Genomic DNA, 24,657 nt, shown 5'->3' with positions numbered 1-24,657 from the left:
TTAATTACAAACGGATTGGAAAATGAAATAGCTAAAAAAATGGAGGGAGAAAGTGGTTCAGGAAATCCAACTTTGGAGGTGGGTACCACCCTCCCCGGGACTCTCGGGGCCGGGTGAGCATATACGGGAGTGTCCAGCAAGGGGCGCTGCGGGCGGAGGCGGAGCTGGGACCGGAAGCCGAGCTGGAGGCGTCCCGGCGCAGTCGGAGTCTCCTCCTACTTCCGCCGCCGCCGCCGCCGCCGTCGCCGCCGGTCTCGGCTGTGAGTTGCCGTCTGTTCGGAACCGCTGCTGTCGCTGCCGCGATGCCGCTGGAGAACCTGGAAGAGGAGGGTCTGCCCAAGAACCCGGACCTGCGCATCGCGCAGCTGCGCTTCCTGCTCAGCCTGCCCGAGCACCGCGGGGACGCGGCGGTCCGCGACGAGCTGATGGCAGCCGTCCGCGATAACAGTGAGGCCCGCGGGAGCGCCGAGTCAGCGGCCTAGGCCCGGGCGGCCCCGCGCTCCCGAGCCTGAGGGGTTTACCCCGACGGGGACCCCGAGATCAGACCTGGCTTATCCGCACCTCGGGGCTTTCATTTTCTCAGCACCTCCAGGCTTTCAGAGTGGTGTGCGGCTCTGTGCGCCTCCCGCCTTGGGACCAGGTTGGGGGGATCCCGAGGTGTTGAGCCAGAGACAGGGCTAATTGTCATTAGCGACTGGTCTCGGGGACTTTAGCATTGCCGGTGGAGGGGAAACTTGGCATCGGTTCCTTTTGCCCTTCCCAGTAGTGGTGGCAGCGGACGCTATAGCCTTAAGTGCACGAGTCTGAGGTGTGTGTGGCTGTGAAACAGCCGAGGGTTGCCCTATCCCCGGCCCTAGGAGAGGGCGGCGGTGACAGGCCTGGTCCTGATGCTGGCCTCCCAGTAGCAAGCACCTCGTGGTGCCCAGCCCTTTCCTGCTAGTGGGCAGGGGTCCGGCGGACGACTTCACAGCTTGTGTGGGAGGAAGATGGGGGTGGAGTGGGGGTGGGGGGCCCACGCTTAAGTCACACCTCTCTTGCTCTCTCTCAGACATGGCTCCTTATTACGAAGCCCTGTGCAAGTCCCTGGAGTGGCAGATGGACGTAGACCTGCTCAACAAAATGAAGAAAGCAAACGAAGACGAGTTGAAACGTTTGGATGAGGAGCTGGAGGATGCAGAGAAGAATCTGGGGGAGAGCGAAATCCGAGACGCGATGATGGCAAAGGCCGAGTACCTCTGCCGGATAGGCGACAAGGTGGGTGAGGTGGTCTCTCCTGTGTGTGTAGCCTGAAATGGGCACTGTTCAGGGTCTCATTTTAAACATTAACTACCCCCTTCCAAAAACTGCACAGGTAATCTGCTTACCTGAACTAGTGAGTCAGTGCAGAAATGAAGAAAAAGTTAAGGGTTTTCTGTACACTGTTTCTCTCATCAGCCCCCCAGACAGCAGCCTGGTGTGTATTCTTCCCCATCTCTCCCTGTGATTCAAAGAAGTACGTGTGCAGACATCCTTGTCTGCTGATCTTGCCAAACCTGGATGTTTTCTGTAGTTTACTTTTGTAACGTGTCTTGGTTGGGAAGCATTGGTTCTGGTGCATTTTAAAAATTACTGTTTACGCAAGTAATTGTCTCCTTGTAAGAAACTAAAATCTTAGAGTTAATGCTGAAGTTTTATTTGCTCTTTCTTTTTTTCTGCCTCCTGAGATATTATCTTTTTAATTCTCTTATTGTACGTTTGTAGTCACGTGGATGTACTTGTAGAAATTAGGCAGTATTGGTTTAAAAAGGTTGTTTTAAAGTGTATCAAAGTGTACTCATGCAGTCCTGTTTACTTTTTCTTTCAAAATTCTGTCTGCGCGACCATCCACATTAGTGTGCTTAGCTCTTGCTCATTCTGGTTGACTGCTGGTTAGTAGTCCATTGTAGTAGGGTGTTGCTGCGCTTTATTTAGCCATTCAGTGGTTGGACCTGTGTGGTGTTTTCAGCTGTTTTCGCCAAGATAAGCTGCTGCTGTGAAAATATGCTTGTGTGTGCCTCTGTGTATATATGCTTATGTCTCTCCAGCGTGTATGCTGAGATGAAATCTCAGGGCCAGAGAACAGTCTTTGTCTTAGTATCTGTGACTGTTCTTCAGCCCAGCAGCCAACCTAACTTATACTGTCGGGGCATAAGAGGGGCACCTGCAAGTATTGGGTCTTTTAAATTTTTTAACCTAGTTGTTGTATAATAGTGGTTAAGAGGATGGCTTTGGATGTCCTTAATTGTAAGCAGTGTACCCTGAAGTGTTTCGATAATGGATAACATGGCATTAACTTTAAAAAACTGAATACTGTGGGCTCTTGGGTCAGATTGCCTGAGTTCTGTTTCTGGCTTCAGTAATCATGATTTACTTTACTGGATGAGTTTCCTCAGCTATTAAATAGGAATAATGATAGTTCCCAGGGGCACAGGAGCTAGACGAGTACCTTGGCAAAGTGCTGAAATGTTAAATGATCTGAACTATTATTATTTACATTTAACACAAGTTTTTTTGTTTTTTTGTTTTTTGTTTTTGTTTTTTCCCCCTGCTGACTATAGATTTAAGATCTGGTCATTGTAAAAGTTGAAAAATACAGGACAGTTTAAAATATAGCTAATAGTTTGTGGCTTTTGTAGGTGGTGTGTGTGCTTTGCTTTGGTTTGGTTTTAAACAGGATGCAGTATTATGAATGAATGAGAAATGTAAAGCTTTTGATTCAGGCCTTGAGGAATTTCAACAAGGATATGCTTGAATCCACATTTTGTACATTGGTGATGTTCTAATAATGTAGTCCATGTTTATGAAATAGCACTCTTCTAAAATGAAGAGTTTTCTTTTCCTCCAGTTTGTTGTTTGTCTAATCTTTATTTGCTGGTGGCTGTGCTGCGTCTTCGCTGCTGTGTGGGCTTTCTCTAGCTGCAGCGAGCAGGGGCCACTTCTTGTTGTGGTGACTTCTCTTGAGGAGCGTGGACTCCAGGGCTCTCCGCCTCAGCAGTTGTGTCGCACTGGTCTAGTTGCCTTGTGGCACGCGTGGATCCTCCCAGACCAGGGATCGAACCCGTGTGTCTAGCGTTGGCAGGTGGATCCTTACCCACTGCGCCACCAGGGAAGCCCTACTTTTTTTATAATATTTCATTTTACTTACTAAATAATCGACTTGGTGGATTTTTCTTTCTCACTGTACTGTATTGATTACAGTCATTATTATTTTTGGTGCTCAGTTTGTTACAGATTTGTTAGTGTAAGTTCCCTTAAGATGTTTTTTTGTCCTTTTGACATGATCTCATTGGTCTTCCCTATTTTCTCATACAACAAGATGTCACAGGCTCACCTCGTTTTCTTTCTTCTTTTCTTCTTTGTTGTTGTTTTTTTGTTTTTTGTTGTTCGGCCACATCACACAGCCTGTGGGATCTTGGTTCCTGAACTGGGGGTTGAGCCCATTCCCGCAGCAGCGGGAGCGCGGAGCCTTGATCCTAACTGGGCCGCCAGGGTAGTCTCACATATTCACGTTCTTAAAGCAGTGAAAACCTTCTGTCCCACAGTGATTTGAGATAGAACTGTATATTTAAATAATCAGTTGCATTCTAAGAGTGATTACGGTAAAATTTTTTAATACTCTTTAGTTGTTAGGATTGATAATTTACAGGAAAGTAAAAGTAACATATTGTAATTGTTAGAGGAAAAATATTGAATATATAGAACAAAGAAGAATACTGAAACAATGGTGAATAAGTTATGAATGTGTTGTTTTTTTTCTAGAATATAAGTATATGCTTAGACACATTTGATGTATCTCTTTTTTTTTTTTTGATGTATTTCTTACACTTTGTACGAGTGGAGAGAACAGGTACCACCCAGCGTCAGCAGTTACCACCTCACGGCTGTACTCTTCTGACTCCACGCCTACCTCTTCCCCCCACTTTTTGCTTAGAAAATCCGAGACAGCTATAGCTTTCAAAACATTTAACCTTTTCTCACCTGTTCACTTTGTTCTCTTGACAGGAAGGTGCTCTGACAGCCTTTCGCAAGACATATGACAAAACTGTGGCGCTGGGTCACCGACTGGATATTGTGTTCTATCTCCTTAGAATCGGTTTATTTTACATGGATAATGACCTCATCACTCGAAATACAGAAAAGGCCAAAACGTACGTTTTAGTGGTGGGGATATATTCCCTCTAAATTGCAATGCTATAAGAAATTGATAGAAGAAATCTGTTGCTTTTGTTTCCAACTAGTACACTTGGTCAAATAATTCATGTACTTATTTAGGAAACTATTCTCTTTATATATTAGTTTTTGGTTTAAGTTGTGATAAGTTTTTCTCTCTTTAATAATAATACAAAGCTTGCAAAAAGCACTGTTTATTTCCAGAGTATGACTTTTGTTTTAATTTTATAGCTTGATAGAGGAAGGAGGAGATTGGGACCGGAGGAACCGCCTAAAAGTATATCAAGGTCTTTATTGTGTAGCTATTCGTGATTTCAAACAGGCAGCTGAACTCTTCCTTGACACAGTTTCAACATTTACATCCTACGAACTCATGGATTATAAAACCTTTGTGACTTACACCGTCTATGTCAGCATGATTGCCTTAGAAAGACCGGACCTCAGGGAAAAGGTAATGACGGAATCTTTTGTGCTCAGGTTTAGAGAATATAGCATGCTTTTCCAAAATAAACAAAGCATACTCACTAAAGCGTGCGCTTGTCTTTTGGAACGACCCCTAGGTGGTTAAAGGGGCAGAGATCCTGGAGGTGCTGCACGGCCTGCCGGCCGCCCGCCAGTACCTGTTCTCACTCTACGAATGCCGCTATTCTGTTTTCTTCCAGTCGCTAGGTAAGGACAGCGTTGCTTGTTCGGGCTGTCTTCATCATTCCTCACTCTGTCTGTGGATAGCCTTAGACGATTTTCCACATACACGAAAAATACAGTGTGCAGAGACAGCTGTTGTTCTGGGGTCAGCATGGCTAATCTTTTGCTCATTCTTGTTTAGACTTTGATCGAATATCTTTTTGTGTGGTCCACAAGGTAAGAGTGATGTTTACATTTTTTTAAGGCTTTTTTTAACAAAACAGAACACAGAAAAATACATGACAGTTCTGTGGCCTCACCAGCTAGAAAGATCAGCTGTCTGGTTCTCTGCTGAGGAAGTATGCCTGACCCCTGAGCAGGAGTGAGCAAATGGTTCTAAGCATTGAGTGTTTTGGGGACAGATGTATGGAAATTTGACTCCTTTCAATTGAGTTGGCTGTGCATTAGCTGAGTCTTTGTGCTGATTTGCAAATCATTTTCAAGGGATGTTGGTTGAGAAAATCTGTTGAATGTGCTTGTGGTGTTCAAGCCAGGGTTCCTTCCCAGATTTTCCTAAAACTTAAAACAACTTGGCATTGATAATTCTCTTGTCTGCTTCAAGTTTCAGAAGGTATTTTGTTAATAGAAATAAGCAGCATTTACAAAACTTGGGAAAGGTGGACTCCAAATGACAATCTTTTATTTTCAGAGTGGGTGTTGGCCCAGTGCTTATGGTGTGCTTTCTCCATGCCTAGAAAGTTCGGCTGCCTTGTGGGAATTCACGTGTGTGCGCTCAGTCATATCTGACTCTCTACAACTCCATGGACTGTAGCCTGCCAGGCTCTTTCTGTCCATGGGATTTTTCAGGCAAGAATTCTGGAGTAGGTTGCAGTTTCATCCTCCACAGGATCTTCCCAACCCAGGGATCGAACCTGTGTCTCCTGCACTGGCAGGTGGATTCTTCACCACTGAGCCACCTGGGAAGCCCCATGGGGCTTCATACTGCCTTTTGTGCGGTGTGGGAACAGGGCTCCTCAGATGTGTCTTCTCGTGTTTGCCCACACAGTTGAAGTGTGGAATTGCCCTTCTCCCTTTCTATGGCTATGGATACCATGGTCCATATTCTGCTCAAATGTGGAGCTTTCCCCTTATTCCTTCAGCCAAAGAGGTTTTTAATAAACCCTGTCTCTGCATTCCCGGTGCTCTTATTTTATGCCCCCTCTATTGACAAGGTGCGCAACCACACCACTGGTTGCAGGACATCTTCATCACCCAAAAGATGATCCGTACCCACTGGCGGTCACCTCCATTCCTGTTCGCAGCCCCTTGTCTTTCTGTCTCCATGGTTTTGCTTATTTCGGACATGGCGCGTAAGTGGATTTACACAGAGCCTTTGTGCTCAGCTCCTTCTGCCAGCATGATGCTTTTACTGTCGTCTGTGCTGTAGCACGTAGCAGAGCTTCCTCAGTTCACAGCTGCGTGACACACCACTGAATGGAGACAGGATGTATCCATTTTTCAGGTGATGGATGTTATTATAGACAGTGTTGTAATGAACGTTTATGTACAAGTGTTTGTATGGACACAGTGTATACTTTCTCCTGGGTGTATACCTAGTAATGGAATGGCTGGGTCATATGGTAACTATTTGAGAAACTGTTTGAGAGACTGCCAAACTGTTCTCTAGAGCAGCTACACCATTTTACATTACCACCAGCAGTGTGTCAGTCCCAGTCCTGTCCCCCCAGCCCCCACCGTGATACATGTTAATTGTGTATTTTTTTGATTATAGGCATCTTAGTGGGTGCAGTGATATATAATGGTTTTGAATATCTCCATGTGCTTATTGGACATATGCCTTGTTTTGAAAACAAATTATTCTGGGATGCTTTATTACAATTTTTCTCTACTGCTACCCAGAGTTATTAGGGGCAGACCTTACTTTTTTTTTTCTTTGTAATGATCTTGACGCGAGCACAGTGCCTGTGTGTCATTGAGTGCTTCATGGAAGTGTCTGTAATTTGAGACAAATGGGATATGTACCAAATTTACTCATTGCCCAGATATTTAAAAATTAAAAAAAAACTTTGTTGGAGTGTAGTTGATTTACAGTGGTGGTAGTGTCAGCGGCAGAGCAGAGTGATTCAGTTACACGCACGCGTACATTCCTCCTTTCTCTGCTCACATAGGTTATCACAGGATATTGAGTAGCGCTTCCTGTGCCGCACAGCAGGTCCTTGTGAGTTGTTTACTGTCTGACAATAGTGTGTGTGTGTGTGTTCTTCCCAAGCCCCTAATTTATCCAACCCCCCTTGCCTTTGGTAGCCAGAAGTGTCAGTGCTAAGTCTCTTGAGTCTGATTTTGTTTTGTAAATGAGTTCATTTTTATCAGTCTGTAGATTAGACCAGTCCGTGACCTCATAGGCTTTTTGTCGTTCTTTGTCTGACTTCCTTCGCTTACTGTGATCATCACCAGGGCTATGCTGCTGCTGGAAATGACATTAACTCATCCTTTTCTACGGCTGAGTCATACTTCATTGTACATGTATGAAACGCTCTCTTGATCCATCCGTCTTCCCTGGAGCTTTTGGGTGCATCCTGTTCAGTTCAGTTTAGTCGCTCAGTTGTGTCTGACTCTTTGCGACCCCATGAATCACAGCACGCTAGGCCTCCCTGTCCATCACCAACTCCCGGAGTTCACTCAAACTCATGTCCATCGATCGAGTCGGTGATGCCATCCAGCCATCTCATCCTCTGTCGTCCCCTTTTCGTCCTGCCCCCAATCCCTCCCAGCATCAGGGTCTTTTCCAATGAGTCAACTCTTCACATGAGGTGGCCAAAGTACTGGAGTTTCAGCTTTAGCATCAGTCCTTCCGAAGAAATCCCAGGGCTGATCTCCGTTAGGATGGACTGGTTGCTGATGTAAATGGTGCTGCGGTGGATGCTGTCTTTCTGAAGTGAGGCTTTTCTCCACCTCACGGCCCAGTAGAACAGGTCATGAGGTGGCCCTATGTTTAGTTTCTTTAAGGAACTCCATTGTGTCCCTTCTGGTGACTGTTAGCAATTTACATTGTCCCCCAAAAGCATAGGCAGGTTCCCTGTTGTCCATGCACTCTCCCACATTTACTGTTTGTAGTCCTTTTTTTTTTTAAGCTTTTTACTTTATTTTGGAGTTGAACTGATGACTAAGATGTGATTGTTTCAGGCTCACAGCAGAGCAACTCTGCCATCTGAACACACGTATGCTGTTTGTAGTCTTTTTGATGATGACCAGTCAGACTGGTGCTAATTATCTCTTGAATAATAAGCAATATGGAGCATATTTTCATGTGCTTTCAGAAAAGGGTGGGGGGGGAAAGGCAACGTACCTTAAACTGATCCCTTAAGATTGACTTGTTGAAGGTCCAGCATGCCCTGCCCTAGGACATTGCTTAAAGGGCAGATGTCCTTTTCAGCCCAGCAGGCCTTGTGAATTTGAAGAGTTGCCAGTATGCACTGGGCTTGCCAGGTGGCTCAGCTGGTAAAGAATCAGCCTGCAATGTGGGAGCCCTGAGTTTGACCCCTGGTTTGGGAAGATCCCCTGGAGAAGGGAACATCTACCCACTCCAGTATTCTGGCCTGGAGAATTCCATGGACTGTATAGTCCATGGGGTTGCAGAGAGTCAGACACCTGAGCGGCTTTCCTTCTTGCTTGTTTTCAGATTGTTGTTGTGGAAATGTTCACATGGTGGCAGCACTTCTTCACGCCCCTCTCGGGTTCCTTGGGCAATCAGAGCCCTAGAGAAAGTCGTGTTCCAGGTTTTTGATAAGAGTGCAATGGACCACAGTTCTGGTCTCATGACTTCCCCCTTATCCTGCACCCCCTTACCCCCGTCAAGAGAAATCTCAAGCTTCCCCAACCTGCCCTGCTGGGGGTGCTGTGGCACTTAGATGGGGTAAATCAGGACGCAGGCTGGCAGTGGGAGCCCACCCCAGGAGACTCAGAGGCCAGGTGACATGGAGAGCTCTTTCAGGCCAGAGGCTCCACCGTTCTAGGGTGCACTAGGCTTGGTTGAGCTCTAGGAGGGCCCACCTGGATCTGGAAATTGGGGTCCCATCCACAGGGGGCCCGGCACTCAGGGTCCAGAGGGGGGTCGTTTGCTGGTACATCCTCCCCAGCTCCCTCAGCCCCACCTCAGTCCAGCCTTGGGTCCCAAGGCTGCTCAGGTTTCAGGGGTGTGACTGCAGCCCAGGTCCGCAGGCCTGAGGGGAATACTGTTGATATTTCTGTTGTTTTCTTTTCAAATTTTATTTTTATTGTATACTGGAGTAGAGATAATTTACACAGTGGTGTTTGTTTTTGGTGTTAAGCAACCTCATTCAGTTACAGAGATAGATTCATGTATTCCTCTTCAGATTCCTTTCCTATCTAGGTTATTACAGAGTGTTGAGTAGAGTTCCCTCTGTTATTTATTAGGTCCTTGTGAATTACCTATTTTACATACTGTTGTTCCGTTGCTAAATCGTGTGCTGCTCTTTGCCACCCCATGGACTGTACCACACCACACTTCCCTGTCCTTCACCATCTCCTGGAGTTTACTCAAACTCCTGTCCACTGAGTTGGTGATTCCATCCAACCATCTCCTCCTTTGTTGCCCCTTCTCCTGTCTGCAGTCTTTCCCAGTGTCAGGGTCTTTTCCAATGAGTCAGCTCTTCACATCAGGCAGCCAAAGTATTGGAGCTTCAGTATTAGTTCTTCCAATGAATATTCAGAGTTGGTTTCCTTTAGGATTGACTGGTTTAATCTCCTTGCTGTCCAAAGGACTCTGAAGAGTCTTCTCCAGCACCACAGTTCTAAAGCATCAATTCTTCGGCGCTCAGCCTTCTTTATGGTTCCAACTTTCACATCCATACATGACTACTGGAAAAAGCACAGCTTTGATCATACACACCTTTGCTGGCAAAGTGATGTCTGTGATTTTTAATATGCTGTTTAGGTTTGTCATAGCTTTCCTTCCAAGGAGCAAGCATCTTTTAATTTCATAGCTGCAGTCACCATCCACAGTGATTTTGGAGCCCAAGAAAATAAAGTCTGTCACTGTTTCCACTTTTCCCCCTTTTATTTGACGTGAAGTGATGGAACCCAGTGTCATCATTGTAGTTTTTTTTAATGTTGAATTTTAAGCCATCTTTGTCACTCTGCTCTTTCACCCTTATCAGGAGGCTTTTTACTTCCTCTTTACTTTCTGCCATTAAAGTGGTATCATCTGCATATCTGAAGTCGTTTATATTTCTCCTGGAAATCTTGATCCCGCTGGTGATGCATCCAGCCCAGCATTTCGCATGATATACTCTGCATATAAGTTAAATAAACAGGTGACAGTATACAGCCTTGTCATACTCATTTCCCAGTTTTGAACAAGTCAGTCATTTCATGTAAGGTTCTAACTGGTTGTTCTTGATTTGCATACAGGTTTCTCAGGAGACAGCTAAGGTGGTCTGCTTTTCCCATCTCTTTAAGAATGTTCCCCAGTTTGTCGTGATCCACACAGTCAAAGACTTTAGCATAGTCAATGAAGCAGAAGTAGAGGTTCTTCTGGAATTCCCTTACTTTCTCTATGATCCAGCTAATGTTGGCAATTTGATTTCTGGTTCCTCTGCCTTTTCTAAACTCAGCTTGTGCATCTGAAAGTTCTCAGTTCACATATTGCTGAAGCCTACTTTGAAGGATTTTGAGCATAACCTTACTAGCATGTGAAATGAGCACAGTCGTGCGGTACTTTGAGCATTCTTTGGCATTGCCTTTCTTTGGGGTTGGAATGAAAACTGACCTTTTCCAGTCCTGTGGCCACTGTTAAGTTTTCTAAATTTGCTGGCACATTGAGTGCAACACTTTCACAGCATCATCTTTTAGGATTTGAAATAGCTCAGTTGGAATTCCATCACCTCCGCTAGCTTTGTTCAGTGATGGTTCCTAAAGGCCCACTTGACTTCACAGCCTAGGACGTCTGGTTCTAGGTGAGTGATCTCACTATCGTGGTTATCTGGCTCATTAAGATCTTTTTTTATAGTTCTTCAGTAAATTCTTGCCGCCTCTTCTTAATGTCTTCTGCTTATGTTAGGTTATACTGTTTCTGTCTTTGATTGTGCCCGTCTTTGCATGAAAGCTTCCCTTGGTTATCTGTTAACCGGTTTTCAGGTTGTTGTTACAGGAAACGTCCACCAGGGGGCAGCAGTCCTTCATGCCCCCCCTCCAGTTTCTTGGGCAGTTGGACCCCCAGACAAAGTTGTGTTCCGGGGTTGTAGATTAGAGTGGAATGTGCCAGGGCTCGGGTCTTTTGACTTCTTTCCCCTTCTCCTGCACTCCCCAAAGCCCCAAGACCTCCCTGAACTGTGCTCCTGAGGGTGCTGTAGTACTTGGGTAGGGAGCGCTGGGAGGCTTGGAGACCAGGTGACATGTCCGAGCTCTTCCTGCCCAGCGGCTCGACCGTGATCTGGGTGTTCTAGGCTTGACTGAGCTCTCGGAGGGCCCCCCCCCCCAGATCTGTAGATGGGGGTCCCATTCACAGGGGACCAGGCACTGAGGGGCCAGGGGAGGGGGACTCCTCTGCAGGCACATCTCCCCCGTTCCCTCAGCTCCACCCCCGTGCTGCCTTGGCAACAGGCTGCTCAGGCTCCAGGAAGGTGACCGCGCCCCAGGTCACCCAGGCCTGAAGGTAATCCTGTTGACGTCTCTTTTAAGTTTAAATGTTTATTGTGTGCTGGAGTAGAGTTGATTTACCCAGTGGTGTTTTTGGTATTAAGCAAACTGATTACATGATACATATATGTATACTACTTCAGATTCTTCTCCTGTCTAGTTATTACAGAGTGTTATCTGTGTACACAGTAGGTCCTTGTCAGTCTTCTGTTTGTAAAATACATGTAATATATTACTGTGTGTGTGTGTAAACTCCAACCTCCTAATGTATGCCTCCCCTCCCCCTAACCCACCTTTCCCCTTTGGTAACCAGAAGTTTGTCCTGGTTATCACAGTGTGTGAGTCTTTGTGTTTTGTAAATGAGGTCCTTTGTATGGACTTTCATAATCTACCCATAAGTGGTGTCATAGGCTTTTTGACCTCTGAGTTCTTTTACTTAGTGTGATCATCTCCAGGTCCATCCACGTTGCTGGTGAAGGCATTAGTTCATTCTTTTTTGTGGCTGAAGTAACATTCCATATGTGTATGTACTCATATCTGTCTGTTCCTCTGCTGACAGAGAGCTTGCTTCCCTGTCCTGCCTGTTGTAAAGTGCTTCGGGGAGCATTCGGGTGCATATATCTTTTCCAATTATGGCTTTCTCCAAATATATATATGCCCAGGAGGGGAACTGCTGGATCATATGGTAGTTTTATGTTTACTTTTTCAGTGAACCCCATATTCTGCTCCATAGTGGCTGTTACTAGTTTACATTCCCACCGACAGTGTAAAAATGCTCCCTTTCCTCCACACCCTCTTCAGCATTTATTGTAGACATTTTGATGATGGCCGTTCAGATCAATGTGAGGTGATGCCTTACTGTAGTTCTGATTGCATTTCTCTGATAATTACTTATGCTTCTTGTGCCTCTTGGCCATCTGTCTTCCCCTGAGAAATGTCTGTTTAGATCTTCTGCCCCCATTTTTTCTTTTTTGGCTGCTAGGCATGTGGGATCTTCTCTGACCAGGGTCAAAGGCTTGCCCCTACATTGAGAGCACAGTCGTAACCACGGACCACCCAGGGAAATCCTGCCCGTTTTGTGGTTGGGTAGTTTGGTTTCTGACAGAGAGCTGCAAGAGCTGTTTGTGTGCTGTGCAGATTAACTCCTTGTAGGTGCTTTGTTTGCAAATGTCTCCCATTCTACGGCTTGTCTTTTCATTCTGTGGTTTCTTGAGGTGAAGGAGCTTTTCATTAACTCCTGTTTATTTTTTACTCTAGGAGGTCATCAAAAAAGACATTGCTGTGATTTACGTCAGAGAGTGTTCTGTTTTCCTACATTTAGGTCTTTGATCCATTTTATTTTTGTGTATGGTGTTAGGGAATGTTCCAGTTTCATCCTGTCACATGGAGCTGTCCAGCACCACTTATCGAAGAGATGGTCTTTTCTCCATTGTATATTCTTGCCTCCTTTGTCATAGATTAATTGGTCATAGGTGTCTGTTTATTTCTGGACTTGCTTTTGTGGTCCATTGATCTGTTTATGTCAGTACCATGCTGACTACTAGCCTTGTAGTACAACTAGTGTGTTTCTTGCACTAAAGTCCGTGTTCTTGCCATTGCTTCGCATTGATGCGTGTGTATCACAGTCTGCTGACCTACTCAACCTGCAGGTGGGGGTGCAGGAAGAGCAGCCCTTGGGCACCCCTGGGACAGCGGGGGCCAGGCTTGGGACCGCCCTTCATTTCCCAGGCATTTTAAATGCAAAGGACAGAGATGAATCTTTTGACAACAGTTATCATTTGTATCATTTACCGTCTGCTCCTGTGTAGTGAACTATGTAGCATTTATTGGCTTTCTAATAAGGTTTTTTGCTTTGATAAGTATTCAGACTGTGTACTCTGAAATATTTTATTTGAAAGAGGAAAACCTAGTTTTCAGAAGTTTACAAATAAACTGATCTGAGAAGGTCTTAATGTCCAAATTCGTATTACAGATTACACAGAATTGTTCCAGAATCATTTTAAGATAGTTATATATCCTCCCAGAACTTTTATTCATTACGTACTTTGAAAATTGGAAAGTAACATCACCTCAAAATCCTGAGGTTTTCTGTATACATGGAAAATTTTCAAATGTATCACATAAAGAGGCGCTCTATCCTTGGCTTGCCTGGGCTCTTTCTCTTGAGGCAGCTATTGAGCTCAGGTTCCAAGGGTATTTGTGTCCAGAGACACAGGCATGAGGCACTGTTAAATATACGCAGGTGTATTTTACATGCAGGTTTCTAAGTAGCTTGTCAGGATTTTTAAGTAGCTTTTTTCCTAAAATATAATGAGTATTTCTACATGTCTCCATACAAATAGCTGGGCATTGGGTCAGTAAGTATTTTTAAGTGGCTCTTACGCGTTGAGGAACTAAAAAGTCTCTTGATGAAAGTGAAAGAGGAGAGTGAAAAAGTTGGCTTAAAGCTCAACATTCAGAAAACTAAGATCATAGCATCTGGTCCCATCATTTCATGGGAAATAGATGTGGGGAAACAGTGTCAGACTTTATCTTTTTGGGCTCCAAAATCACTGCAGATGGTGACTGCAGCCATGAAATTAAAAGGTGCTTACTCCTTGGAAGGAAAGTTATGACCAGCCTAGATAGCATATTGAAAAGCAGAGACATTACTTTGCCAACAAAGGTCCGTCTAGTCAAGGCTATGGTTTTTCCAGTGGTCATGTATGGATGTGAGAGTTAGACTGTGAAGAAAGCTGAGCGCCGAAGAATTGATGCTTTTGAACTGTGGTGTTGGAGAGGACTCTTGAGAGTCCCTTGGACTGCAAGGAGAGCCAACTAGTCCATTTTGAAGGAGATCAGCCCTGGGTGTTCTTTGGAAGGACTGATGCTAAAGCTGAAACTCTAGTACTTTGGCCACCTCATACGAAGAGTTGACTCACTGGAAAAGACTCTGATGCTGGGAGGGATTGGGGGCAGGAGGAGAAGGGGACGACAGAGGATGAGATGGCTGGATGGCATCACTGACTCGATGGACGTGAATTTGAATGAACTACGGGAGTTGGTGATGGACAGGGAGGCCTGGCGTGCTGCGATTCATGGGGTCGCTAAGAGTCGGACACGACTGAGTGACTGAACTGAACATGCGTTGGAGGAGAAGTCAATGGCAACCCACTCCAGTGTTCTTGCCTGGAGAATCCCAGGGATGGGGGAGCCTGGTGGGCTGCCGTCACTGGGGTCGCAGAGTCAGACACGACTGAAGCGACTTAGCAGCAGCACGCGTTGGACACTGTATACGTAGTGGCAGATCTAATAGGTGGACCTCCTTAGAACTGCCAGTTAACCTTTTTGTAGCACCTTAGTATGTCTGCGTATTGAATTCTGTATTTTGTCCGCGTATTGAATTCTGTATTTTGTCCGCTGTGCCTTATCCTTTGTTAGGCCTTTCAGTGGCTAACTGGCCTAGGCACGGTCATTGCCCTTATCTCTACCTGTATTCTGTTACCAAGTACACATGCATGGCAGGGATTTCCAGATGTGAGTCTCCAGCCCCAAGCCTGGCAGCGAGCACCAGACCCAAGCCTTGGGATCTTCAATCTGGATATCTAATAAGAGTCCATCTCCACCTTGCCAAAGTGTAACGTTTGAATGCCTCCCCACCCCACCCAAAAACTCAAAAAAGGAGAAATTCTACAAGGATTTTTATCTATTCTAGCCAGAAATAAGTATACGCTTGACTCTTTCATGCCCACCTTTCCTGTCTGCATAACTGTCCCCTGCTGCCCCCTGAACCCGCCTCCTCTCTGCCCGGGCTCTGCCGCTGCATCTGTGTGGCTTTGAGTCTTTGGTCGCTATTCATGTCACTAGTCAAGTTTTATTTTCTTCACGGAGCTTATTATTTTAGGAGCCTACCTTGTTTATTCATTTATCCCTTCTTCCCTTTGGAAATTGAGTTGCTGTGGCAGCAGAGATCTTATCTTGTGGTTTCCCACCACATCCTCATTACTTAGAATGGTGATAGGTACTATTATTCAGGAAAATGATTGTACTTCTGTGGATTGCTCATTAATATTCTGTGTACACTTTATAGATCAAGGCTATTAATTTTTATCATGTTATAAATCCATCTTCTAGTTTATCAGTTTATCCAAAGGGAGGTTGTTATAATTTGTCATCTTATTCATTGCAGCTATTGTGGAACAGGAAATGAAAAAGGACTGGCTTTTTGCGCCTCATTATCGATACTATGTAAGAGAAATGCGAATTCATGCATACAGCCAGCTGCTGGAATCGTACAGGTCATTAACCCTGGGCTATATGGCAGAAGCTTTTGGCGTTGGTGTGGAGTTCATTGATCAGTAAGTTTGAACAACATCGTGTTAATTTATTCTTTCCAGTTATACCTTTGAATGTGTAAACTGGTGCACTTTCTCAACTTGCACATTTTCTCATTGTGCATTTCTGCTTTGGTGCTGTGGTAGCAAAGTGGTCTCTGTTACACCTTTGAGATCCACTCTATTACAACAATAGTGACTCAGCTCACTGTCTTGCAGTTCATGTCAGGGCCTATCTCTTGTGAGAATGTCTTCGATATTTTGGTTGCTAAAAATTGAAGACTTTGAGCCTTTGATTCAAAGGTTCATCACATAGGTACTAAGCCCTTACTGTATGGTTGGCATTATTCCAGGTCTGTCTTCATGGAGTTTCATTCTAGTTTTGGGGAGAGTTGGCAAGTATGCACAAAAATGTATGTGTCATTTCAGACAGAAGTGAGTCTACAGCGATAATCAGATGGTGCAGAGAGATGCACAGCTGCAGCCTAGCGGGAGGTGGGCGGGTATAGGTGTGCGGGGCCTGGGGGTAACAGGGTGTGTCGTCACACACCAAGGGGACGGGGGCGAAGTAGATATTCAGAGGGGCGCTGGCCACGTGGCATCTCGCTAGAAGGGGTCCCCCAAGCTTCAGCCGTTAGTGTTGAGGATCAGTCTGCAGTGGCTCCTGGTGGTTATATAGTAGTTTCTAATCGTTCTAAGGCATTTCATTTTTAAAAGACCATACTCTGTTTAGCCATTTTGTTTCTTCTAATGTTTTATTACAAAAAATTTCAAACATGGAGAAATTGTAAAGATTTATACATCAAATTCCTATATATTCTTTATTCTATCATTATTAACACTGTATTTGCTTTACCTTATTTTTAACGACTTCAGAGAAACTTACAGACATCAGTACGTTTCATCCTCAGTCACCTTAGAATGCACATGAATATTTATCGGTTGGTTTAGAGTAATATTTACAATCAGTAAAACACACAAAGTATAACCAAATTATGGAGCCAGAAATTTCCTCATTCTCTTCCTTTGAAAGACAAAAGGCAGTGAGACTAGTTTATTATCCATACCAAAGTAAAAGGCTGGACTCTCCAGGGAGGTTTGGTTTTCTTGGTGAAATTGAAAGTCTGGTGGTGGGGGCACTGAGTTGTTCCTCGTGGGGTCGTACTGGAGGCGCTCACTGTGGGGAGCAGCGCATGAAGAGAGTTCTTTCTCTGCTGTTTCTTAACAGTGTTGTGGTGAGAAGGCCATCGGTTGCTCCTTGGGAGCAGGGTGAGGCTCGGCTCAATCTGGAGTATTGTTAGACACGCGGCAGTATGCTGGAGGCCATTGCAGTGGTATTTGAATTATTTAGTTTTTCCCTTCATGTTCTCAGCCCAGCTTTAGAGGCAGAGGTTTCAAGCACAGACTGAGCTGTGTTGTTACCTAGAAACTCCTTGCTTTAAATTTGTTTCTTACCTGATAAAATGAGTTTAGGCGAAATCTTTCTGTAAGTTTAAAGAACACTTGTACTTCTTTTTTCCATTTCCTTAGACTCAGTAAGATACTGGTGGAGAAAAGGACCAAGCCATTATTTGAATAGACACAACTGTTACTGACGTGTAAGGTTAGGAACCATACCTGTGGGCTGTATTGCATAATTTTGTTGGTAGGTGTTTCGTCTGGAACTTGGAATGCAACTCTGGTTTTTAGGTTCTCTTTACACAGCAAATATTTGGCTCATTCTTACGGGACACCTGTATATGAGGCCGTATCTGGGTGGCTTGGAGAAGATGAGTCGTCTTGGGGTATGTTTGATTAGCACACAGGGAGACAACAAAAACGTAGCTTGGATCTAGGGAAGGGAACTTAGGCCCCCGTGTAGGGCAGGAAGTAGTTAATTTTGTCGTTTGAGAAAGGAGGATGTGCTGAGATAGCTCTTGGGGGCCGTGAGAGTGGATGTCATTGCATGTTTAAGATTTTTACAGGAAGGAAGGGTGAAAGAGGACACTTAGGCGGATTGGAGAGTGCACCAGCCTGGCTTACTGGAGGGAGGGTGTGGTGGCGCGCACCGGCAGAGCCCTAGCGATGAGCAGGCACAGCTAACCTCGGTGCATCTGAAGCCGCCTCCAAGAGTCTAGGGAGGAAGCGGGGGGCAGAGGGCGGGGGAAGCAGCAGTTGCCCTCCGTCTTACCTCAGCAGCGGGCACACCGAGTCAAGTCTGCCTTCACGCCCAGGGCAGTGCTTGCTCCTCGCTGCCCCTCGAGTTGCCCCAGCTCGCCTGCGGATCTTAGTAGGCCTCAGAACAATAGGTGCAGGTGGGTTTCAGCTGCAGTCTGGAGATGCAACTGTGTGAGTACCTGGAAAGTGAACGCAGGTGAGTTTAGAACCAGTGAGCTTTTAAGAAAATGTTTACAGTTTACCTAAAGCCACTCAGTAACGTGATTCAAAAACTAACAGTTGAAAGAATGGCTGTTGTCGTGACTGACTCAAATGTATTTTTAATGAGTATAGGAATAGAGCATGCTCTGTAAACATAGAGTTCTTACTAATTTAAGATAACTAAGTTATCTTTTTTTCCTTGCCTGGTTTCTTGCATTTGTGAGAGTTAAGCTGCCTTCACATCATTCTCAGCCACGTTTCTCCACCAACTTGAAATGGCACTTTGGGTGTTTATGTGCTAGGAGCAAGATGGTGTAGTATCGGGGAGAGTCATCTGTCACAATTTTTCTTAATTAGGAGGACTCCTTATATTAATCTCTAAATTCAACCTAGTTCTATTACAAATCGATATTTTAATGGAGTCAACTTTCCACATATTCTCTCCGGTATTACTGAAAAGTTGTCTTCGTGCAGCTCGTGTAGATATCTAAGGATTTCATTTTCCCCCACGTCACAGGGCGGAGAGTCGCCACTCACGCTGCTGGGAGGGGTGTGTTCAGTAGCTAACAATTCTTTATAAGGCTAATGCTTAACGCTTTTTCCCTTCTTCTCTCTCAATTAGGGAACTCTCCAGGTTTATTGCTGCTGGGAGGCTACACTGCAAAATAGATAAAGTGAATGAAATAGTGGAAACCAACAGGTACTCTTAAGTTTCTGTATCATTTGTAATACTTATCATAACAAAGGACATTCTTAAAAAAGCGTGCCTTCTTTTTAAAGTAGGTCAGCTACTGTGAGGGAGTACTGTGACTGCTAACTAATTCATGTTTTCCCTGAATTTATTTATAGACCTGATAGCAAGAACTGGCAGTACCAAGAAACTATCAAGAAAGGAGATCTGCTATTAAACAGAGTTCAGAAACTTTCTAGAGTAATTAATATGTAAAACCAAATACACAAAGGGTTTTCTTTAGAGATCGTTATTGGGAATCGTTATAGCTTACTTTACATTGTGCCCAGTTGAACTGTGTAAAAAATAAATACTGCTTTGTTTCTTTCAACTTCCTTTTTTCTTACACATACACAGCGTTAAGGATGGGGTCCAGTAATGTCGCGTTTACGTCATTTGAATCTCTGGTTTATGGCATAAGACTTACCGAGACTACTTGAGTTCAAATCCTGACTCTTCAGTAAAACAAAAGTAAGAGATGACACTAGAACATACAGGCATAGGGAACCTTCCCAGTTAAAACTTAGTGAATCAGATGGGGCTAAGTGCTATGGAAAAGAAACCTAACACCCGGTAAGGGTGGCAGTGGAATGAGTGAAGCGCTCTCTGCTATCAGGTGTCATGGAAGCCTCTCCAGCGAGGTGACTTTAAATAAAAAGGAAGGAGAGACCATCTACACCACTGCCGAGGGGAAGAGAGGCACTGGAGGCTTTCAGGAGAGGAATGGCCAGACTGCCTTACTGCGCAAGTGTCAGCATGGCCCAGAGCTGGCTCCTGTGGAATACCTGTGGAGACGCTGGATTTGCTCACTGAGAGCATCCAGGCTTGCTGAAGGGTCACCTTGATAAGAGCAGTTTTGTTAGAGCAAGAGAATCGAAATGGCATTTTACTGTAAGATCAAGGCGGGAGAAGCATTGCCTTAGAAGTCTCAACGGGAGGAGCGGCCGCTGAGGGAGCTGGGTGAGAGGCCATTAGAAACCTTACCAAGTTCGATCACTAATTTCTTAAAGAAACTGGAAATATAAGTACCCTTAACAAAATCCACAACCATAGGAATCAGTGCTGTCCGTTAAGGCCAACGTAGGCATCAATCACTGTGTTCCTTCTGGAGGATTCTGTTTTCAGCCAGTTACCTCATTGCAGTTCATGCTAGAAGGGAAAAGTGCCATTAAAATGTCAGTTTCTTAAAATAACTTTCCCTCAGCTCCCCGCTGTAAAACCACCTAGACTGGAGTGATCATGGAGCAAGCATTTCAGCTGAAATGTAGGCCGGATGTTTGCGTTCTTTAACCATTTTAGCCCTACCACCTAAAATTATTAGAGGAGAGGAAAAGACTCTGATGCTGGGAGGGATTGGATGGCATCACCGACTCGATGGGCGTGAGTCTGAGTGAACTCCGGGAGTTGGTGATGGACAGGGAGGCCTGGTGTGCTGCGATTCATGGGGTCGCGGAGAGTCGTACGCAACTGAGCAGCTGAACTGAACAGGTAAGAGACACTAAATAAAAAAGAAAGAAATGCTATTCATTCCCAGTGCAAGATGGGGAAGCTGAAAACCAAGCCTGCAGATAAATGTCGAGGGAAGTTGCCTCATGATGCATAAGCAATACAATTCTGATGTGAGGGAGTCCAGGCTTTCGAGGCCGTACAGTAAACGACAGATAGCCCTGCGGCTAGAAAACCAAACCCTGATCTCTGCTGTCTTCATGCTGGTATCTGATGCTGAAAGAAAAGACTTCCTTCAGCCTGTTTCCACGGCTGTACACTGCAGTAGAAAATCAAGTTTATTATGATGTTCGTTTACATAAAAGCATTACAAACTGTAAACAGTATACTCAAACATGTACTTCTCAGTGCGTCACTACCAGTGTTGGTAGAAACCTGCTGACACGTAGTTGCTGGGGCCACTTAAGCCATATTTATACTCCAAACTGATGATATCACTTATGTTTGTTATATACTAAGACTACATAGAATGATGATTTTGAGCCTTGCTTCTCTGATTTTTGACCAGTGAGAGTTATTTTAAATTTGATGGAAGGCTTAGAAATCCAAAGCAACTCATGATGCCAAAGGAGGCTTCCAGAAGCTTCCAGCTTGCAGACTGGTAACTACAAGCTACAACTGTCACCAACTCCCTCCCACCACCCAATAAATTTCTGGGAAAAAAATGCATGGCTGCCATCTAAATATAAAAAGACAGTTCAAAGTCACTTATCCAGCTTTGCTGTAATACAGGTCAGGCTAATGCTGGGCTGCCGTTCCTGCCCTGTTAGCTCCTACTACCTACCTGGCCCCGTGGCTGCTGGAAGTTTCCCGTCCAGGTCCTACATCTATCTGTACTGTATACCTGGGGCTGATGGTAAGCAGATTCTGTTAATCTAGGAGAAGCCATTCAAAGAATTAAAGTCTTTTGAGGTTTTACTCTTGAAGGGTACATATCCCAATACAAAAATAAGATTTTTATCAAATGATAGTTTCCTTTGCTAAGGGATAGAACAGTTATGTGTTTAGTCCCTTTTAAATATTGGTAAGCTTTTTTCCTTTTGGTCAGTGTTTTTACTCAAACCTGGAAACTTCTCACTTTCATAAAACAAAATCTCATTCATAATGTACTCTTCAGGTAGAAAGTGCATCATCACTGGGATGAACAATCGTATGAATATTTAACTTTCAAAATATTTATTGCAAAATGGAGTCTTAAAGGAAAGCAAATACACATCAAAACGACATGACACCAGCCTGGACTTCTGTGTTGGAGTATCAAATTCCAGTGACAATCAATCACTGAGTAGTCTTACCACCCCACAGTAAACTTTAATCTTCCATACAACAGCATAGAAGATCTTGGCATCAGACTTTCTTAGGATAACACTGCGATGGAATAACTGAGAAAAATGTTTTGAGAAAGAAGAGCTGTAGGTGAAATTTTAATTTACTACTAGTCTTTTAGGAAAGGAAATACTGTCAAAAGCTGTGTGCCAAGTTTCTGGTGGGACTATGTGCGTGGCGGGAGGAGAGATGCCGAGGCAGGGCACACGCTTGGGAAAACGAGAGAGGAGGGGCCTGGGACGAACCGAGACGGGGGCACCGACGCGCGGCGGGGAGCCGCAGTGGAACGGAGCCCGGAGGGAAGGGGCGTGTGTGCACTTAGAGCTCTTCCACCGCTGGGCAGCGAAAACTGACACAACACTGTAAAGCAACAGACTCCAGTAATGTTTTTAAAAAAAGCAAAAACAACACAATTAAAAAAATGAGGACAAACCTTAACATTTCTCAAAAGGAAAAATGGAGGACAAAAAAGACTAATTATTACTGTTAGACTAATACAGATGAAAATCCTGAGGTATCACCTCATGCCAATCAGAAGGGGTATCATTAAAAAATCTACAATCAGTCAAGTCAAAGAGGGTGTGGAGAAAAAGAAACGCTGCCACCCTGTTTTCAGCGAATGTAATCTGGTAATAGAAGGGAAAAAAACAGTATGGAGATTCTTAAACTAAAAATAGGTCTACCACGTAATCTGGCCTTCTCACTCCTGGTTTCTCTTGAGTCTCTCCAAGTTAACAAATGTAATTCCAGATGACACCTACATCCCAGCATTCACTGCAGCAATATTATCACCAGCCACAGCTGCAAGCCCCCACAGAGTTCATGCTCAGAGATGTATGGATAAACGTGATAAACGTGTGTGTGTAGAACATATATCTACACACACAAAAAAATACATACACACTGGTATAGGACCTGCCAATCAAAAAGCATGCAAAATGCCTTTTCCAACGACGTGAATGATCTTAAGTGACCATCTTGTGATGATTTTAGTTAGGTACAGGAAGTCAGACAGAGAGGGACCAACACCTTACGAAAACTCCTATGTGCAGAATCTAAAAACTGGTACCAGTGAACACATTTACAAACCGAGTTTTCTAAATTACAAGGTTGGGGTTAACAAGCACAGTCCTATACATAGAATATGTGGGGTTCCCACGGATAGTCTCCTACGCATCCCCAGCATCGCACTTGAGGTATCTGTCTGTGGGGGGCAGGATAAGGGGAAAGATAATGAGACAAGCCCTGGCACACTGCCCTTCTACAGGTGCAGAGCTCTTGGAGGGATCCAGTTGCCAAAGACAAGAGCAGGGCCTGAGGTGATGCTGCCGCCTTGTGGACCCTTCCTGCAACAACAACACAACTGCAAGCACCTTCAAGTGTCCATTTTCAGATGGGTGGATAAACACGGTAAAACAAACATAATCACACATATAAATGCATATACACACTCATGCATGAGCAAATACTCCCTGGAATAACACATAGAAATAAAAAAGCATGGAAACTGTCTTCCAGCAACTACAGATATACTGATGAATATCCTAAGGGAAGGAAGGCAGAGAGGACCAACAGCCTAGGAGAACTCTTTGGTGCCTAAACGTTGGTATCAATGAATACATTTCTCAACTGAGTTTTGTATATTAGGAACTTGGGATTCACAGAGGGACGGTCATAAATATGTACAGTAATAATCCACAAAGACCGAGCATAGAGCACAAGCAATTCTGCTCAGCAGCCTTCAACTACCATCAGGGCCGGACAATTCCAAGAGGGAGACACATACGGAAGTGAATCACGTGGCCGTACACCCCAAAACAACTGGACACTGGAAATGAACTGTATCCACCACACAAGGAAGATTAACTTTCAAAAGAAACCAAATGTGAAGAGTCTTCTTAGGCCTGGGGGCCTTGGACAACTCTCACCCCCCAGGAACCTGAGCAGCCGTGGCACTCAAGGCCAGACTGAGCTGAACTGAAGAAACCTGGGAGGAGGGCCTGGACCACAGGGGATGGGACCCCACTCACCAATGCAGGTGGGCTGTCCCACAGCTCAACCAAGCCTCACAGGCCCCCAAAAAAGGTGGACCCTCTAGGCTGAGAGCTCTGTGGCACCTGGTCTCCAGTCTCTGCGAGGTGGGTTCCCACCACAGCCTCCTACCTCCACATATTCCCACCCAGCTTCCACGGCATCCCCAGCATCGCCTTCGTTGCTGGCTTGGGATTTGTCTGGGTGGTGCAGATAACGGAAGATTAAGGAGAACCCAAGCCCTGGCACATGCCACTCATCTACAACCCAGGAAACAACTTTTCTTTACGGCTCTCGATGCCAGGAAAACCTCCTATGGGCCTGAGAAAGTGCTGCTGCCTTGTGGTCACTTCTAGTAACAGCAGCTTAAAGATCAGTGCTTTGGAGCACTTCAGATTCACAAACCCTGTGAGGCAGGGACACCTCTCATGCAATGTGTAATCGGAGAGCATATCAAAACACGGGACATTCAAGAAGATAATCTCAAAGGTCACTTTAAAGCACATTAGTGTTTTTTGTTTTTTTCTTTTATTTGGAAAGCACAGGGAAAAGGCTCCAGATCGCTAATTAATAACAACTGAACTTCAAAACCATAAAGAGGTACCTACCACCTCCCACCATTCACAAAAACACCGCCGACAATAAATGCTGCAGAGGGTCTGGTGACACCAGAACCCTCCCACATTTTCTTCGGGTAATGTCAAGTGGGAGCAGCTGGGACACAGAACTGCAGGGAGCTTCCTTCAAAATCTAAATAGGAGCTACCACGGTATCTGGCCATTTCAATGCTGGGACTCTGCAAGATCAACCAAAAAAGACAACTACACACCCCAGTGTTCACTGCACCAGTATTTATCACAGGCCAAGGCTGTATGCACACCCAGAGGCCATTTTCAGAGATGA

At 44.8% G+C, this 24,657-nt stretch overlaps 1 protein-coding gene across 1 annotated transcript; it reads left to right on the top strand.

Annotated features, from left to right (window-relative positions):
- The first annotated feature begins 235 nt into the window (after positions 1-235).
- Positions 236-19,222, top strand: PSMD6 (proteasome 26S subunit, non-ATPase 6). The gene is made up of 8 exons (XM_052637444.1): positions 236-447; positions 1,049-1,254; positions 4,021-4,166; positions 4,420-4,639; positions 4,749-4,857; positions 15,659-15,827; positions 18,784-18,861; positions 19,011-19,222. The coding sequence occupies exons 1-8, from the start codon at positions 303-305 to the stop codon at positions 19,105-19,107; spliced, it is 1,170 nt and encodes a 389-aa protein (XP_052493404.1). The 5' UTR covers positions 236-302; the 3' UTR covers positions 19,108-19,222.
- The last annotated feature ends 5,435 nt before the right edge of the window (positions 19,223-24,657 follow it).

The sequence above is a fragment of the Budorcas taxicolor genome, chromosome 1, assembly GCF_023091745.1.
Source record: "Budorcas taxicolor isolate Tak-1 chromosome 1, Takin1.1, whole genome shotgun sequence".
In the NCBI taxonomy this organism is placed as follows: Eukaryota; Metazoa; Chordata; class Mammalia; order Artiodactyla; family Bovidae; genus Budorcas; species Budorcas taxicolor.
The sequence above is the reverse complement of the archived record's forward strand: the minus strand, read 5'-3'. Positions and strand labels throughout refer to the sequence as shown.

What these genes read in the sequence shown, in the direction of transcription:
- PSMD6 (XM_052637444.1), top strand. Translation starts at nt 303, where the DNA reads ATGCCGCTGGAGAACCTGGAAGAGGAGGGTCTGCCCAAGAACCCGGAC. An exon ending in AATACAGAAAAGGCCAAAAC is followed by an intron (nt 4,167 to 4,419) that starts GTACGTTTTAGT and finishes TTAATTTTATAG; the next exon opens with CTTGATAGAGGAAGGAGGAG. An exon ending in GACCGGACCTCAGGGAAAAG is followed by an intron (nt 4,640 to 4,748) that starts GTAATGACGGAA and finishes AACGACCCCTAG; the next exon opens with GTGGTTAAAGGGGCAGAGAT.